A 20340-nucleotide genomic window follows, 5' to 3' on the forward strand; every position below is an offset into this window, starting at 1 on the left:
TATATATATATATATATATATATATATATATATATGTGTGTGTGTGTGTGTGTGTGTAAATGAGTTGAGTCTCCATGTTTAGTGAAACTGTGATGCAACATGTATAGTCGCAACATCTGATGTGACCATGTTAGATTTCTGAAGTCCAAGGGAAGGTAAAAGTTATATTTATATTCTTATCGTATCAAAAATACATAATTGGATGTATAAAATGAAAAAGACAATGTTTCATGCTACAAGTAGCTGTAAAATTTATTCATATATCGTTATATATAAAAACTATTGTTGTACAGCAAATTATATAAAGTAACATACAGCCGTAACTTCGAAACAAAGAATCCAATATAAATATAACAATACTGCTGTCCTAAGCGAAAAGACCTTAACTCCTCATTTTTCGAAAATCGAGATATTGGTATGGGAATGTTCGTAGTACAATTCTGCATCTATCTCAAGTGAAATTGACGTGGTTTGACCAATAGGTAGGGGGTAATGACGTCATGAGTGTTTACCTTCTGTTCAAAACTGTAACTGAAAGTAAGCAAAAAGACCTTAAGTGGCAATTCATAAGCAAAAATATTTAACTGTATTACCACACAAATTTTAGATCGTGAAAACATATTTAATAAAATTTTACTGAAATACAGCAAATTTGAACGTACAGTCTAAGCCAAAACGCGTTTTACTTATTTTCTCAAAAGTATGTGAAATAGAGTTAAGGCCTTTTCGCTTAGCACGGCAGATTATATCTCTGTAACTTAAAAATAAACTATCAGCAAGCGCCTTCTGAAAAAGTGTTTTTTCAATCGAATAAAATTTTAAACTATCCCTTATTTGTATATATACACACAAAATTATTATGCATGTTAAAAGAAATTAAAGCTTTTTCACTCATCTCAATGGTGTACGTTCATGCAATACAAAACAAACCAATAATTTACATATTACATAAAAACTACACTTCCAATAAAAAAATGCTGTTCAGATAATCGGCAAAGCTATATAACAGTTTGCCGAGATACTTAAAAAGATATTTAAGTCACAGCGAAATTCAAAAAGTTATTCAAATTCTTGTGTAATAAAAGCTTTTGTGATATAAAGGAGTATTGAAGAGATGTTAAAAAACATGAATGTAACACTAGTTGTACTCAAATACCTTACATTCATATAAAAATTCCTAGGCACTAAAATGGACTAATAAAGATGAACGATAAATAACCGAATGAATAATATGCTTTTCTATAAGACAGAGAACATAGCATGATATTTAAGTATCAACGTAATTTCAAATGTATTAAACAGACAATTGAATCAGTGCTTTCCGAACCAACTTTATATTATATGTAATGGATAATTATCGTTGTGAAATCACTGTTATAATTGAAGGCCGTAAATTATTAAAAGTCATACGTCTCTTGCATAATGGAAATCAATAGTATCAAAGTTAAATGTTCGGCATAGTTATATTTTATTGCATTGTATTTATTTTTACATTACACGAACTAAGCTCACCTTTGTAACTTTCAATTGAAACAAAAGAATTGTAATATTCTCATTCATCCATTTTGAACCTTACAACGGGTAAGAAAATCACATTTCTTACCCCATTTTTTAGGAAGCTATTATGGTGCAAGAAACATCTAATTTTTCTTTACATTTTATTTATTTCCTACGCTTGCGTAGTTTTCAACTAATGTTCTTTCCGAAAGGACGAAATATTAGGAAATCTTCTAAAGTATTGTATATCATATTAGCGGATCGTATCCTCCTGAGACTTGATGGTCGATATATCAGTTGTTAGAACTTCGCTAGGTATATAATTGCAATATGAATGACATAGTACAAATACCACTGGAAAGATGTATTATGTCACTCATATCATTGTAGATGTATTATGTCACTCATATCATTATTATCTAGTACATCAGTTCTTTCTATACGGAAATCCTAGTCGTTGATATATAGACCATCAGGTCTCAGGAGGTTATAACAACGGTAATGAAGCACTTTTAAACGTAAGCACCGTTTCCACACACATTTCAAATGACTTCCATGAATATTGTCACTATTGATATGAATGTTTTCAGTAATTTTTTACAGTTTACATTTGCTTTTGAGCTTCACTGAATGCCTGATGTTCTTTCATTTGGTGTGTCTTCCTTAAATGCCTATACAAGCTAGAGGTCTGAGTGAAGGCCTTTGCGCATATATTGCATTTATAAGGTCTCTCACCAGTATGACTTCTAATGTGGTTTGCATAATTATGTCTGCCTACACATATCTTACCACACATTGGACACCTGTTAGTTCCACCTCTGCCAAGTACATTTAACGGCGACGGGAAATCAGGCGTTGTTATTGACTGGATGCCCTGAAAGAAAGAAAGAAAATGAAAAATAATCAGCAAATTATCTTAGAAAGGCTGAAAGGCTTCAAGGGGTACATTTTAATTTTGTTTCACTTTAATATGTGGCAAGGTACTCGTACAGCACTAACTTACGTGTTAAAAAATGTTTTAGTCGGTTTTCTCGAAAACTATGCGTAAGAGTTTACTTTAAAGGTATCATTTTGTTCAACTTGAGGCTATTTGAAGTTTCGATTGTTATTGTAAATATAGTGTTATCTTTCGAAACTTATTTTTTAGTTTAACGTCTCATGATTATACATCAATGTTACGGGAGAACCCCGAGAAAACCCATAAACACGATGTTTGTCCATCACAAAGCCCACTTGGTGGGGGCTGGGAATTAATCAGAGACCTCAAGCGTCAGAGGTAAATACTCTATCACTGAGCCACAGTAACCATCAACAATTCCTTCCCCATTACACGCTAGTATAATGGTAACCAAGAAAGTTCTATCGCTTTTTCACCCAACATTTTCGAACATGGATATGTCACCTAACACGTACCTGAAAGATCAAAAATAGTCCCCATCAGCATCGACGACTTTCTGCCAACGTTCTGGAAGGCCATGGATTTCATCGCGGTAGAACTTGGTAGGCCGTGAAGCGAAGAAGGTATCAAGTGCATTTTGCACCAGGGATTTGAACTGTCGTCCTCTAAAGTGATTGTTCAAGAAATGGAACAGGTGATAATCGGACGGTGCAATATCCGGGGAGTATGACGGATGCAAAAGTGTTTCCATCCAAGGCGTAGAATGGAGACCCGGGTCATGCTAGCCAAGTGGGAGCTTAGCGTTGTCCTGTAACAGGAGGACCCCTTTGCGATTCAGAAGTGCTGGCACCAGAGTTTTGAGTTTTTCTTGAACACGGCTTAACTACTGACCGTACACAGTTGCATTGATGCTCTGACCAGCTGATAGCAGTTCCCGATGCACGATGTTGCGGGCAGTCCACCAAACACACAGGAGGACCTTCTTCTGGTACAGTGCTAGTTTCGGCTGTATTGGAACTGGTTTATGGGATGCTAACCAATGATGATGGCGCCGTGAAGCTTCTTACAGAATTCACTTCTCATCACATGTCAACCCCCTGTCCAGAAATGGTCCCTTCCTCAGAAGAGGCAGCAAACACATGTGTCTGCTCGCGTTGCCTTCTGGCCCGGAGTCAAATCATGTGGGACCCATCGACACAACTTGTAGTGCTTGCCAAGTTGATGGAGGTGCTGCCGAATGGTTTCTCCACTCACACTGATTTGTAGTCCTAGTTCATCACATGTCTGGCCACAGTTCGCGTCCTGCCTGAAGATCTTCATTTCGTACATGTGTTGGTCTTCCGGCACGTGGTGCGTCTTCGAGTGTTTCGTCATCGTTCTTAAACTTGTTAAACCACGACTGCACTGTCCGCGCAGTCACGACACCCTCAGCAAAAGCCTGGTATATTTTCCGCCCAGCTGCAGAGGCGTTTGACCCCAGTTTGAACTCGTACAGCATACACGCCCTTGTGACACTCTGTAGAGGTCCCAGGTTTACTCTGTCCTTACGCAAGTTCACGGTGTAACTGGACTGCCATAACCAGGTAGTATGTTGGATATACCCACACCAACAACTGACCTTCACCTTATCTACATTCGCATTCAACTCACGGTGTGAGGGATAATTGAACACAGACCTCCACAAAAAGCTACAGAAATTTTTTGGTTACCTTTATAACATTATAGAATAAACGGAATTGAGTGAATTCAGTCTGTAGTTTCAGCAAACTAATGTGCAATGATATTTATTATTTTCGAGCAACGATAGGAAAGAAGTCGACCGTGAAAAACGTCGAATTCGATATTTGAATGCATTTACACGTTCCATTGTCCCTACATACCGCTAAAATGATTTTTCGACGTCCATTCGTCCGCCCATCCGTCTATCCTGATGTAAATATGTTAACTTACCTAGAAGCCGCACTATTCAACGTATCAGCACCATAAACTTAAGGTTTTTATAAGCTTCCGTAGGTGCGTTTTTTAAAATTTTCTTCTTATCCCCAAAATTAAGGGTAGTTTATTCAAGGGTGAAAATTGAAAATTTATTTTCTCCAGACCGCTGTAATGAATTTGTATAAATTTCAAATAACAATATTTCATTAAGAACCTACGATGTAGTATAAATAATTTTTCTAGGAAAAATCCATTAGTAGTAGTTTACTCTTAGGAGTAAGTTCTTGTAGAATGATTTTCTCAAAAAGAATTCATGCGATTTTTTTTATATTTCATAAATAAATAATTTTGTTAGTAACCTGACATTATGGCATGATTAATTTGTCCTGAAAATATTCGTTACCGGTAGTTTACTTCTGGGTGTGTTTTTTCTTAATTTTCGAGCCATTTTTTCAAAAACGATTGCGGCGATTTTGTTCATATCTCACTAATAAATATTTCATTACTAACCTGACAATATGACATAAATCATTTACCCTGAAAAAATTACACAAGGAGTACTTTATTCTTGGGGGGTGAGTTTTGTTTCGGATGATTTTCTCAAAAGCAACTCAGGCGACTTTGTTCATATTTCATAAATAAATATTTCATTAATAACTAATTTATCCTTTAAAAAAAAAAAAAAAAAAAAAAAAAAAGGAGTAGTTTACTTTTACTGTTAGGGATAAGTTTTATTTTTCGGACGATTTTTCAAAAGCAACTCAGGAAATTTTTATTTATACTTCGTAAACAAATATTTTATTAATAACCTGATAATGTGGTATTACTCATTTCTTGTGAAAAAATTCACAAGGGGCAGTTTAGTCTTGAGGGTGAGTATTTTCGGGAGATTTTTTCAAACGTCTTAGTCAATTATTTTCACATTTCTTAAATAAATGTTTCATAATAACCTCATAATACACGACATGTCATTCTCACAGCAATCAACAAGCGGTAGTTTACTTTTGGGAGTGAATTCCTTTTCGAACTTTTTTTAAAAAACGATTCAGACGATTTTCTTCATATTTCATGAATAAATATTTTTTTAATAACCTATAGTGTTTCGTAAATTATTTCTTATGAAAATATCCACAAGGGATAGTTTACTTTTGAGGATGTTCGAGAACACCTATAATTTTGTTCGTATTTCACTGATAAATGTTTCAGTTATAACTATAGCATTACATGATTTAATTTCAGAAATTTGAGCGATAAAGTTTAGTGTAGTGATCCGTGCCTTTCATTTATTTGTAAAGTAGTTGTGTTTATTTTTAAAAAACAAGTTTGTACATTAGAAAATGTTTATATTTCGTGACGAAAAGTTAACTTGTCTCAATACATTGTAATGAATCTTCGGAATTGCACAACTTTATTTTAAAATTTATTCTAACATATTGTGAATCGGTTTCTTGTTTGATGTTGATGTTCCTATCCTTAAAGTATTATTGCTATCAATATATGTATTATGGCTAAAATATTTAAGTTGGGTTAAACGATTCGTAGAACTTCAGTTGTATCATATATATATATATATATATATATATATATATATATATATATATATATATATATATATATATATATATATATATATATATATATATATATAATCTGAAATGATATGAATATTTTTTTAAATATTATTTTCTGGAAAGCGTAAGTGCTTTTAGGATGGTTAATGTTAAGTCGTTATTTTTTTGAAAGGTGCTTATTCATATCGAACGTAGGTGTTTAAAGAGTGCTCGCTTGCAGTACTGTGGACGTGTTTTCGTAAATTTGTGTGAGAATCCACATTACACGAATAGTTGATGGTCTTCTTATGAATGTCATGTTCTCCTCAGTGGTCTCGTACACAAAGAAAATCTGCAATTTTAGGTTGGGTGAGGTCTGATGAGTGCGCACATAAACCACTTCATTGGACAAAAGTAACCGTGTGGGCGGCGGTTTCAAGTCATGGTGTCATCGGACCCTATTTCATCGAAGATAAATATGGTAACACAATAACAGTAACAAATGAGCGATACAAAGAGCATGCTATAGTCTACTTTCATGTAGATTTTGTGATCTGCACGATCACGATATCAGTCTGCAAGTTTTTCAACAATACGGAGCTATCGCCCACATAGGCTAGTTGAATAAATAAAATATTAACAGGGACTGTTTCTGAAATCACTGACTTTTCTTTTCTTCCTAGAAGTGATGGTTCCCAATGGGAGATCTCAAAAGAGGAATGTTTTACCCCCCAAATTATCTGCCCCTACTTTGCCCCGTGAAAGATCTTCGTGGGAATATCCAATCCATAATTGGAGATATAAGCCTGAATAGTATTCCTGTGTAAAAAAAAAAAAAAAAAAAAAAAAAAAAAAAAAAAAAAAAAAATGCCATTGTGCGATAGAATAACTATTGCAGATTTCAAATGATAAGCGGCATGGCCAGTGACGACGCCAGCTTTAAGTTCTTAGGGGGGCAAAGTAGGGGCAGATACATTTTCGGGGGGGGGCTATTTGCCATACCAAAAATGACATATTTATTACGTTTGACTTATTTTACATTACATTGTGTATTTCGTTGCTGTTTTCGTATTAGACCTATATGATTATAAGAGACCTATATATATATATATATATATATATATATATATATATATTAGAGAGAGAGAGAGAGAGAGGGAGAGGGAGAGAAAATTTACGAGGAGCTGCAGAAAATGTCGTAGTCCAATCCAGAAGGAGTGTAGGTACTAGGTAGAAAAATAAAACGTAGTTTAGAAAAACATATCTCTGTATGTATATACAAATTCAAATTTTCATATTAATAATGAAATTCTTATTGTTTCTCAGTCCTCTGAAGTGATTATGTGTTCCCAAACATAATTTTACGAACATCCTGATCCTAACTGTTATAACATGTTTGTTCCACCAAGGGAAGTCACTGAAGTAAATTAATTAGGAAATCAGTGAAACACGACGGGACTCTCCTCCGTTATATATAGTGCTGAAGAAGTAAGTGACTTAGTATAAACGTGGCGATTTCTCAACAAATTATGCTTTACATCCCTAATGATTAAAAGCAATGACTCTTCCCGAAATCATGGATGCAATTTGTGTCATTATTCTTAAAAATTACAGCATTTCGGCCAGTGGTGGATATAGCCCGGGGCCGGAGGACCTAGGCCACCCCAATTTTTGAGTGACAAAAATAATTTAAGCTATTATTTATATGTTTTTTAAAGTGTATAGTAAACTAACGATATACTTATTATTGTCTGAAGTCTGGCTGCACCTCGCTTTCTCAGAAAAACCTCTCACCTCGTTTTCACCTTCTCAGCAAAACTTGTGTCAGAGATTGTGGGCATTTCTTTGGAACTCGTCGGTAGGATAATTCAGAATGGCTTGGGTATGCGCATAATGGGTTCCCAAAAAAATCTGTCAGGAGAATAAAAGAGTGACGGCATTAAGAGAAGTCTTCTTCCAATTTGACCGTAATGCTGATCAATTTCGCTCACGAATAGTAACCACGGACGAAATATGATTCTACCACTATGATCCTGAAACGAAACAACAGTCAATGGAGTAGTAGCACTCATTTCTCCCTCGCCCCAAGAAGTTCAAGACACAGAAGTAGGTTGAGAAACTGTTTGCGACATTCTTCTGGAATAAGTATGGAGTCGTACTTGTAGACTACCTCCGCTACGGTCAGATATTTAATCCAGAATCCCTGCATTACTTACAAAACTGAAAGAAGAATTCGAAGTTCAACGCCGCGGAAAATGAAAAGAATGGAATTCTGTTCCTTCAGGAGAATACACCTGTCCATCAATCCCCTGCGAACACAACTGACATTGCATAATCTAGGATTTCAATGTCTAGATCATCATTCTTATTTCGCAGATTTAGCTTCGTCTAAATATTACGTGTACTTATTTCCCAAACTTAAATAACACTTGAAAGGACGCCATTTTAGATCTGATAGGAGTCGTGCTACGAACAGTGGTGCGAGGAAATCTTCAGATTCTGGTTATCTGCAAAAACTGGCGCACTGTACAAGGTAGTATATTGACTCCGGGGAAAGTGTAGAAGAAGTAAAACTTCACCATTCCACGTGCACTCCTGGGTTGGGCTACGAATTTTTCAGCAGTTCCTAGTCAATATGGCAGATGTCACATCAGTACTTTGAAACAAAATAAGTAAGGGAGCACTAGTATAAACCAATTACTAACTAAAGATCAGCACTCTGACAATACGTTTTATTGGGAATCAATTTAATTCCATAAATTTATTATTATCATTTGCAGGAAGCGAAAACACAACTCTTTTTATCCCCTTCAAAAAATTAAGCCCTGGTAGTTGCAAACTAAGCTGTTGTAAGCACATCCTCTGAATATTGAAAACCGAGAATACTGTTTCAGAAAAAAAGAAATATAGAACCTTTAAATAAAACAAAATATCTGAAACTGAAAACTTCAAACCTGGATAAATACAAACAAGTTATGTAACTGTTTTTACCTTTCTTTTGTTCCCTTCGATGTTGATCCAATGAGAAGAAAACAAATCGACTAAATCTAGTATTGTTCGCTAGGCACAATAATTAAAAATCATAAGAAAGAAGTATAACTCAAAAGCGCTAAATTAGAAAACAGAAGTATGCGTGCATACCCAGACGCTCAAAGAAGAAAGCTTGAGGACTAATCTGCCACATAGTAAATGCATGGAAAGTAGACTACAATTTGACGATGAGATTGGTTATGATACTGATATACACCGTATAAAATACTACATGTAGAATGTTTAAAGATTGTAGGAGTCTAGGGGGGCAGTCTAGGTGGCAGTCAGGGGGGCAGAAGTAGCTACTAGGGGGGCGCTCTCCCCCCTCGCCCCCCCCTCTGGCGTCGTCACTGGGCATGGCCTTGAGTTGGCTTCACGCGGCGTCCAATTGGCTTTGAGCAGTATTGACAATTCGCGACAAGCAGTCCTGCACGCTGACTTCTCGCGCTGCTGCGAATCTTGACAGTACCAGAGGCGCTTATTAGAAATATTGTATTAGCACATCAACTGCTCACTTTACGAAGTAGAGAAAAGAATTACGAACACATACGTGAAAACTACATCTTTTTATGTCAACTGGTTGTTATGATACAAGCTTTTAAAGGTTTCCATATAAAACAATTAGTAAAACGAGCGATGAGTCCCGCGTCCAATTTCCAGTGGATTTTTCTTCAATTTGGAAATAGAACCCAACTTTTATTACAGAATAATCATGGGTATAACCAGCAGGTTGTTGTGGTGCTTTACATCTGAAATACACAGTAAACTGAAGGTTCTTGGTTTTGGTTACCTTTTTTGCCCCACCCTGCATATATATCAGGTCATCTAGTGCCTTTTGTGCACTAGATATATTGATATCCCAAATCTTTTGGTGTTGATATTCCACGGGTCAAGCCTAGCGTCATTTGACAGCTGGAACTAGCATATGCGCAGTGTTGGAATTCTTAGAATCAGACGGAAAGTGTTGCGAAGTGAAATTGAGTGCACTCTCAGCAAAACTGAACTGTGCTACATTTTAAAATTTTATTTCGATAAAGATGCAAATGTTGCTCAGGCCCGTAAAGAAAATGTGTTGTTTATAGGCAAGATACGTTATCAAAAGTAACAGCCAAATGAGATTCAATCGCTTTTTCCAGAAATTTCGATGTCCAAGGCGCTTGTCGCAATGCGTGACCAATCACAGCAGAAGTAAATTATATGCTGATAAAAATTTGACAGACAGGCATGTAACAATGATCTAAACATCCATCACCAAACTGTATTAAACCATTTGGACAAAGCTGGCTACAAAAAGAAAATCGGCGTTTGGGTGCCATATGGTCTGACTCAAAAATATTTACTCGATGGAAATTCCATCTCCGAATCTCTAGTGAAATTTAACCAACTTCAGTCATTTCTGATGCAGTTGATCATGAGTGACGAAAAGAATAACCTACAACAACAATGCATAAAAAAGATTGTAATCAAACCAAGGAGAACCTCCACAATTTGTGGCAAAGCCCACACTGACATCTAGCGCATGGTGGGATTGGAAAGATATCATGCATTACGAGCTGCTGCCGCTGGGGTAGAACGATAGACTTGGACCCGTACTATCGACAATTAGCTTGTGTGGACCTAGCAGTTCAAAAGAAACATACGGAACCGGCCAACCGAAAGGATATCGTATACTACGCTGACAACGCCAGACCGAATACATCTTTAACAACCCGTCAGAAATTGGGAGAAATTGGGTTGGAGGTTTTAAAGTATCCACTGTATAGTCCAGACCCGACAACGTCGAAGTATCATTTGTTTCGGTCTCTGTAAAACTACCTGAATGGTCTTAGTTTCAAAAGAGGAAGATGAAAATCATGTACCCCAAAATTTGAACAGAAGCCACAGAAGTTCTATGGCGACGGGATTATAGTGTTGCCGGAAAAATGGTAGAAGTTTGGCGAGGAAAATGGTGCATATTAGAAATATATCAGAAAAAATGTTGTCAGTGCAAACCAAAATTTCAATCTTGGAGAAGAAGTACAGTGAAACAAACCTCTTTAAGGCGAACAACCAAAGTTTTCAACTAGAGAGGTGGTCTTCTACAAAAGGGTTGTGAGAATTTTAATGGTTTACCAAGGATATTCAGATTAAGGAGTAGCCTTTACTGAATATATTTCAAATGAGGGATAAAACTGCGATTAAATTATTGCATCTATCATGGTTTCTGTTGATATTAGAATTCCAAACTGTGCTATGCGTTAAGTATTCGAATTGGAAGAACGGTTATGTTCGTTCATCTGTCTGTCTCTTTGTCAACAGATAAAATCGGAGCGGCCAAATCATTTTCAGGTGGCTTAAAAGGAAGTGGAACAACTGAAATAACCTATATCTTTGTTTGTTATATGAGAGGGTTATTTCAACAAGTTCTTCTAGTTGAAGGTGGTCTCCCGGTTAACCTGCTTGAAAAGTAAGCGATGTTACAATTTTAGTACCCTTTTGCCCAGAATGCGATATACAAAGTTAGCCAACCCTTGTTTAATCTGTATAGATTCATATGCTGGATTATTTTGAAAGAACTACTATTTTATGTTAGTGATATTATATTATTATTATTATTATTATTATTATTATTATTATTGATAGATATTAGCAAAATGTATCCATTTTTTATATGTTTAGTGATGCGTGATGCCAACAACGCGTTTCTTGGACACCACACTTATACCAGTTATGGTTTATTTAAATTGCTATTTATGAATACGGTAAGGCTAAAATTTCCGATTGAGTACAAAGAAAGCCAGTTGGGGACGATTTGAACGTGGCAAGTATATCAGAGGAAAAACAGTAAGAGATATCATAAAACTGTTTTCTTGAATTGATTCAGCATCCCATCTCTTCCGATAACACTTTAGTCAAACCGGAAATTATCACTATTTCCGGTTTGAGCGTTGATCGCCATACACAACGGTAACAGATAGCGAGAAGTGTTTATTTGTGATCGATTCAGCATCTTAAAATTAAGTTTAATTTCCTCCGTTAGTTCTCTATTCAAATCGGAAATGATACAAATTAATCATTCCGATTTCAACGCTAATCGCCATAGAACAAAAGCGGTAGGAGATAACGACAAGTGTTTTTTTTCGGAATTGTTTCAGCACCTGAAGAAAGATACCACCTTAGCAACACATCTCTACTAAAATTGAGAGAGACAAATTTAGTACTACTACTGGTTTCACTACCAGTTTTCACAGAGCCAAAACGATAAGCGATAATGAGCCGTTTTCTGCAATCGATTAAGCATTCGAAGAACCAGCTTGTCAGTCACACAGAATTCGACTTCACACAGGATTTTTATTATTTTTGGAATCCTTGATATTTTTCTTAATTCTAAATTTGACATTCGTTCATTGTTTTTTGTCATTTCTATATATCATATCGTTTCCGCCTCCTTGAAATTTCTTTATCCTAAAATAACTTTTAATGATATATTTTAAAAATTTTACTGATTGTAAGAATTTTAATATTCTTTTATTTCTGTGTGATAATGGAAAAAAGTTATGTGTGGAATCTAGTCACATTCGTTTCAAACCAAATGACTATTCACTATACATGTTCCAACTATACACCATAGCATAACAGCTTACTATTAATGAAGTTTATTAGCGCTCCGTTGTCAATACCTCTGTATATGTCTTTCACTTTTAATTCGCTCATGAATTTCTGCCTATCTTCCTTAGTAAAAATTTGCTTGAACTTTTTTTTTTTTTTTTTTTTTGTCACACAGGTTGCGAGACAGGACTCACATTTTTAAATGGGATATAAATGATCCTAATAAGAAACAAGCTTAAATTAAATACATGTTTATACACCTTACAGGTATTTCAATGTTTAATAGAAAGTTATAATAAATTATGAATAATTACAGATAAAGGTACATATACAAATAATTATTTAAAAAAATGGAAACACATGAACAAAACGAAACTTACCTTAGAGTACGGCGTTGGACCACTTTTATCCTGTGGTACAGCTTGTATTCATAGCGGAATTGAGGCATATAACTCGTGAATTATTTCCACATTAACGTGGGGCATTCTTCATACAGTGCAGAAACCAGCTGCGCCAGTGATAATGGTGGAGGAAATCTACACTGCACTTCTGCTCTAAAGCTGACCCTAGATGTTCAATAATGTGCGAGTCAAGGAATTGAGCAAGCTACAGATATTATTTAAGCCTTTTTGTGTTTCTTAAACCGCACTTGGATGGTCTTGCTACATGTGCTGAGCATTGTCATCTTGTAAGACTGTGTCGTTGTTACAGAACAACATCTGCATAGTTAACCACCTAAAATATCTACATAATTACTGGCAGTAATATTCCCCTTGAGAGCAATAGTAGAACCAACGCAATAGCATGAAATTGCTGTCCACATCAGCCATATTTAACGGTACTAAATAGGCAGCGAGGAACATACGCCTATTTGCGCGTCCATCATTGTTAGAAGGCAATCTCCTTTTCCAAATAAGGAAAAATATGACTTTGTTGGATCATACTATTGTCTTCTTGTCATCGATGGTATGTTTTATACTAGGCATCATTTTCCTCTCGCTATCGTGATGGCAGCGTTAATCAAAGTTTTTTAACTCGCACACCGACGCCGGATATTGAGGTTATGTAGCTGTCGTTGAACTGTGTGGAATTGTTTCTATTCACTCGAAATATGTTATATCAGGTCTCATGGTCATAGTATTAGACACGAAGTACTTTGGATGTGCATTGCCCAGTCCGTCTCACTTGTGTTGCGATACTGCAATGCCCTTTGTAACACTTCACAATAAATGTGCTATTCTACGTTGTTTAACATGTTAATTTGAAATAGGTAATAATTTGACTTAATACAATTAAAAAAAAAAAATACAACTTTGTATTGGATTGGCAACACTGTTAAACTGGTGCTGACGGATGCCAAACAATTTTTTCCTGTACATATTTGCATCGTACGAAATTTCAGCGATTTTTACCTATTAGTTTAAAAGTTACAAGGGCGTTTCAAGATATATGGTCCACCCTATATAATATGCTAGTTTGTTTTCTCAAAGTGTACACCAATATTTTAATTATGCTTTGAGTAATTAACTTTGATTTGAAAATATTGCTGGAATCACAATGACAAGAAGTAATACTGGACTGAAAGTCAACAAGAAAGCACCGGCTTTACTCTGTATCGCTTTACCTAATATTAGGTTGCAAAATTAATGAAGGATTTGAGGTACTAACTACATAATTATGTTACCTATATTCATATTTTATATCGTTTGAAAATTTATATTATGCTCTTTCTATTTAATATACATCATGGTAAATATACTCTTTATGGGTTTCATTTCATGTGAAGAAAAAGAAAGAAATAACAAAGACTTTCGCCAAACCTATTTTTATGAATTTAAATTCAGTTGCAGTTTCGCACAAAGAGTTCGAACCATTAATGAAGTGTGAAGTAAAGGTAGTGCGAACGAATCCACAATGCATCATTGTTTGCTAAATTTCCATCGTGAAAATTTTTACTCTGAACAATAAACATGGTCACGCAAATCTGCCATTGAAGGCGATTGTGGAAGTAGATCCGTGGACCATAAACAAGAGAGATTTGCCGACAAACTTCACATTGGTCATTGGACACTTGTAGCCATTTACAGAAATTTGGTATGGTGAGAAAGATGGACAAATGAGTGTTCGAAGAATTGACTGTGGTCTAATTCTGAATCGACCTCATTATTACATGCGACGAGAAGAAACTTCTATGATATCCAACGTGCTGATCAAGTCAGATTCCACTCCCACTTCTAAACACTTTCAAAAACCACAGCTGCAGCCAAAGATGATAATGGTGACTGCGGTATTCTGTAGTCAGAATGATCGATTACAGCTTAGTAAATCCAAGAGAAATCATGATGTACGAGAAATATCAGCAAATTTATACAATGGACTGAAGCTATAACGTCTATGTCTGGCATTCGTCAAAAACAACACTGAACATATCGTACCAAGAATAGTGTGAAATTAAATGCACTGGGCTGCGAAACTCTGCCTCGCCTACTACACTTTCCTCATTTTTCAGCAACTGAGTCCTAGTTTATTTCGCACCTGGACAACTTACTGCACAGGCACGTCTTCAAGAAACAAACTCAATTTAGAGCTCAACAACTTTGAACATTTTCCGCTCCAGAACCGTAGATTTTTTTCTGCCTACTGGGATAAATAACTTGGTGTGAACTTACGAATCAAAATCCTACATTAATTTTGCAACAATCCTTTCACAACAAACCTCAATATAAATATACTATAACCAATTTTCAAAGGCCCAGGAAACATATGACAATATGCCTTAACTAATTTAACCCAAAAACCTGATTAATGAACGTTTTCAATATTTCAAATCATATTCTTGAAACTATTTTTTCGAAAGCTAGTTTAGCTTTCTTTACCCGAGTCCTGTAAATGACAGATGACATCAATAAATGAGGGAACTGCAGTTTTGGGAGAAAATCCATGATAATGTTCACCTATCACTTAATAAAACCCTCTGATCATCTTGATATCACTGCACTTTAATTAGAACACATTTCGGGACATTTTAATGACATTTATTTTTTCAAAAACGTACAAAATAACACTACACTGTACAACGCTAGCATCACAATGTTAAGACAAAATGACATATTATAACAGTCTAAACTATTCGAAGCTACGAAAGTTCAAGGTTTAAACACAGCTCAAGAACGAAATTTAAACAAAATGAGACTATACATTATTTTGCTTCCAGAATCACTCTTGCATACTGCTTCACATTACAGTATAATAAAATTGACAGCAACCAATTATTATCAACAGTTACATTTAATTTTTAAGCTCATTTATATTGAGTTAGCACTTTTTTTTAAAAGAAACTCGGTAACATTCCTTTAACTACACTGAAGTTTCAAATTTCACTAGAATAGTCAAATTTCTCAAAAGTCCTGGAATATAGGGCATATAGGAGAAACAACCAATTTTTAAGTAGGTTTTTATTATTTTCCTCAGCCAGAATAATTTATACATCTTTCAAGACTACTCAATAGATACAAAAATTTTACTCGACGTTTTCATAATCGAAGTAACATTTGACTAGATCACTCTTTTACTATTCTACAAGAACAGGAATAGACTATAGTATATGGTTTTGATGAATATATCATTGTGCCTGTCGGGTATGACAGAGAGTAGATATGCTAAATTTATGATATATAGTTACCTGTCTGTCAGTTACTACGAGTAACATCTCAATTTTCAGATTGAGAAGTTACTTGCAATAAGAAAGAAATATTGTATTTGAAATATCGAATTTCAATATTTCAAACACATGTGTCTCATTTGGTCTCATTTGGGCAATGTTGAACTCAACAAAAGGAGGAAAGATCACCAAAGAAAATGATCATGAATATATAGAGGTGAAAGCTTACTGATCTCTAGTTATTCTTCTCCACTGGTTATTAATGAAAATTTTGATACAACTTTGTACTTTGCAACTAATTTGAGAAAGACAGTAAGTCCGTTGAACTAACAATTCGTATGGGGACTGCTCTACAGCAAAAAGCATGCATAAGTAATACTGTAAGTCTCTTTTTAATTTAATTTAGAGTTCCCATTAATCTTTTAACGTAAATTTCATGCTGCCCTAAAGCCAATTTTGTAACTTTCTTGACTTACATTCTACTTACAGATTTCTGTGACTCCTGAAACTTTATAGTTCCAAGCTTTCGACTCCCCTGGAATTCTGGTCATGGGGGTTAAAAACAGGAAGGAAAATAATAGAAACATCTAGGAATAAAAAGGAACGAATTTACCAAGGAAAGAGCTGTGTTGTTCAAAAAAACACGTTGTCCAGAGCGTCAGTGACCTCCAAATGAGGTGAGGCGAATTAAAATATCAATTATTATAATCAGGTTAAAAAGAATTTGAGTTCCGATAAACCTGAAACTGATATAAAGGATAAAAAATAGATCGGGTTATCTATTTTTCCCAGATTGACAAATGCATTAAATAGAATCTATACACAATATGGTTTCCGTACAACCTTAAAACCTCCCAAAACTTTAGAAAAGAGCATCGCACAATTTAGGAGTTATTACATGGATTCCAATGAAAAATCGGGTATTTACGAAATGAAATGCAGTTGCCAAGAGAGTTATATTAGCAAAATGAAAAGAAATTTAAAAGTCCGAGTAAAAGAACACATTAGAGATTCAAGAGCGGAAAATCCGGTGTCGGGTTTATTGAAACATTTAAAAGAAACGCAACACAAGGTTGCAGATTCAAAAATTTTATTTGGAGCTAGAAACGAAGTAGAGAGACTGGTTTTTGAAAATTTATTTATTCATTTAAAAAAAATCTTGATAAGGGATGGTTGAGTGACGAATGGGAGGCAGTAATTACAAAATTTTCATAGCATTGACATGCAAAAAAATAACATGAGTTAGCAACCTTCCAACAAGGAACAGGAAAGGCGCGCAAGTTGACTCCGCCATATTTTAGTTCGCTTCACCTCATTTGGAGATCACTGACGCAATGGACAACGTGTTTTTTGTACAACACAGCTCTTCCCTTGGTAAGTTAGTTCCTTTTTATTCCTTGATATTTCTATTCTTTTCCTTCCTGTTTTTAACCTCCATGACCAAGACTCCAGGGGAGAGTCGAAAGCTTGGAACTATAAAATTTCAGGAATCACAGAAATCTATAAGTAGAATGACAGAATTCCTGAGCGTGGTTTTGCAATTTCTTGACTTACTTTGTCATGCTGTATTTATTACATGCCACCTGCAACAGAGGTTTCAATAAATGTAAACTAATACTGATGCTTTTATTATTATAATTTGAAGTATAAATAAGCAGCGGCGGATCTGTTTAAGGGGAACCCAGTCACGTACCCTGCCATTCATTATCTAAATAGAACTGCAATTATTAAATCAGTACTAATACATTAATAGAAGCTTTTTTCTTTCTTTCTTTTCCTTTTTTTTCTTTTGTTTGGATTTGTTCTGTCCCAGCCGTATTTGCGAGTGAAGAAGGCTGTGGTTATGCGCTCTCGTAGGACAGACGAAACTTGGCAACACAGCGACGGCTGTTTTTGGCTGTGGACTTACAATATCTATGTTTTAACAGTAGCCCTACCATCAGAGATGGCAGGGGATGTTATGGCTATGTCCATTGAAAATGGGCACAGTAATGTTGAGACCTGTCGCATGAGGCGCTGTGCTCTGTTTTATGGAACATACAGCGGTAAGAAGGTCGCGACAAGGAAACTCAACTCTGTACAGAGGGGAACGGAAGGAGGGTCAAGCCATTTTCAGAATTTGGGGATGGAAGAGGTTTATGCTCGGCCTTTCCGGGTGTAGCGAATTACATATTAAGGGTTGCCACCATGGTGCAGTTAATTTACAATACATTGACCTTCTAAAATTTACACGCATAAGTTACCAATCGGTATCTGCAATCGTATTTTCAAATAGTGAGCTACACTTTACAAATATAATGTTTCCCAGAAAAATAATTAAGAAAACACACATAATTGAAGGAAATGGACATATAGTAGATGAAACAAATTTTTGTCGAAAACAAATAAATAATTCGTTACACAAAATATCAATCAGGGACGTTTTTACACATGGTCCAACATGGGTCATGAACCGGGACGGCGAGTTTTCTGAGACCATTTTTTTTTAATACCAGCTTTGGAAATTTCAGGTATTTATTTATTATGCATAGTTATGGTGATATGACACGGGATTATTGCATTTGTATATATATATATATATATATATATATATATATATATATATATATATATATATATATATATATAAATCTGCTTGGCAAGAAATAAGTAATTAACATTTTAGTTATTAATTTACATCAATTATTTCCCCTCTCGTATTGCTAACACCTTATTCTTTTATCGTAATTTCAAAACATTTCCATTGTTGATTAACTTCCAAAATTACCTACAGTTTTCAAACATATCAACCGAGCCGCCAACGCAAGAAATTTGAGAGTTTCAATGTTGTATTATTATTCTTGAACTTGGCTGATCTCATCAACTTGGTTTCATAATCAGCAACTGTCTCAGAATTTCTATACTGGTATTTAATTTATTATTATTGATGGGGCGGCATTTTTATAATGGCTCGAAGGAGGCAAAAATGTTAAATACGTCCCTGAATATCACGCTACTTATCTTCAACAATGGCAAGACTCAAGAGAATGGTCATTCTGTTTTCTGTTAGAAATTTAGAAGTCGTTTACTGCTGCAGTAGTTTCTTTTCTTCTCTTTTTCTCCCCATCTTAACAATTGTTCATAACATGGCAACCCTTAACCTGCCTTGAAAACATGTTCGCGATGACTTGCATCCGACCGAATGAAACTGCCACCCCCTTAACAATGAAATAGACAGCGCGGACACTGGCGAGCGGGCTTTTTTTTTTAAATTATGGTCTTATTAGCGCTTATTCCGGCCTAGTCAGTGTCAGTGTAGTGTGCTTATTTTGTGTAGTGTCATAATTCGTGTGAGATGAATCAGGTAAGATAGTTACAAACTAAAAACCTAGATTATCAAGATCGTCTTTTAGTAAAAGAATTAGGCCCACCAAGACGAGAGCTATCCATAAACCAAGTGTCCAAAGACAAAAATAGAACGTACAATAGACGTTTCAGTAAAAGCGTGTACTAAAAGTGGGAATGGATGTGTGGGTGTCCTGTAGCTAATGCGCTCTTTTGCTTTCTGTGCATTTTGTTCGGTAGAGAAGATATGTGGACTAAAATTGGTGTATGGGACTTGAAACATTTGCCTGAAAAAAAGCAAAAAACATAGCTTGTCAAAATGTCATTTGGATAACGAAATGAGTTTCGCTGTGTTGGGGAAAACGGATATCAGGGTACAGCTTGATGATGGTTACAGGGTGTCTGTACGCAGACATAACGAACTTGTTAGTAAAAATAGATATATTTTGTCACGCATTATTTATGCAATTAAATTTTATTGGGAACTTGAATTGGCTTTGCGTGGACATGATGAAACAGAGAACTCAAATAACCCAGGTGTTTTTCAAGGACTCATTAATTATACTGCAGCCCTTGACAATGTTTTGAAAGATCATTTACAAAGTTCAAGTATCTTTAAAGGTACATCAAAGACTATTTAGAATGAACTTTTGGATGCGATTTTATCTGTTTGTAGAAAGTACATTGCATCTGAAATCTCCGAGGTTGACTTTCTATCCCTCCAGGCTGACGAAACAACAGATAATTCTTGTAAAACTCAGTTGTCAGTTTTGAGATATCAAATTGAGGGGAAGGTATTTGAAAGGTTTTGGGGTTATTTTGAAATTTTCGACAGAACTGCTGGCGGCTTAGCAGCA

General features: G+C 35.4%; 1 protein-coding gene across 2 annotated transcripts in view; it reads right to left on the reverse strand.

Moving 5' to 3' along the window:
• Positions 1-20340, reverse strand: part of LOC145660576 (zinc finger and BTB domain-containing protein 8A-like) — a 135215-nt gene that overhangs the window by 27642 nt on the left and 87233 nt on the right. The window contains exon 4 of one of the 2 annotated variants that reach the window (XM_081725822.1): positions 227-2371. The exons of the other annotated variant lie outside the window; for it this stretch is intronic. Coding sequence (XP_081581948.1) covers positions 2102-2371 — 270 coding nt within the window. The 3' untranslated portion in view covers positions 227-2101. Of the gene's footprint in view, positions 1-226; positions 2372-20340 lie in introns of those variants that run through there. 2 annotated transcript variants of the gene reach the window in all.

Source organism: Thermobia domestica, chromosome 1 (genome assembly GCF_964235325.1).
Source record: "Thermobia domestica chromosome 1, izTheDome1.hap1.1, whole genome shotgun sequence".
Classification (NCBI taxonomy): domain Eukaryota; kingdom Metazoa; phylum Arthropoda; class Insecta; order Zygentoma; family Lepismatidae; genus Thermobia; species Thermobia domestica.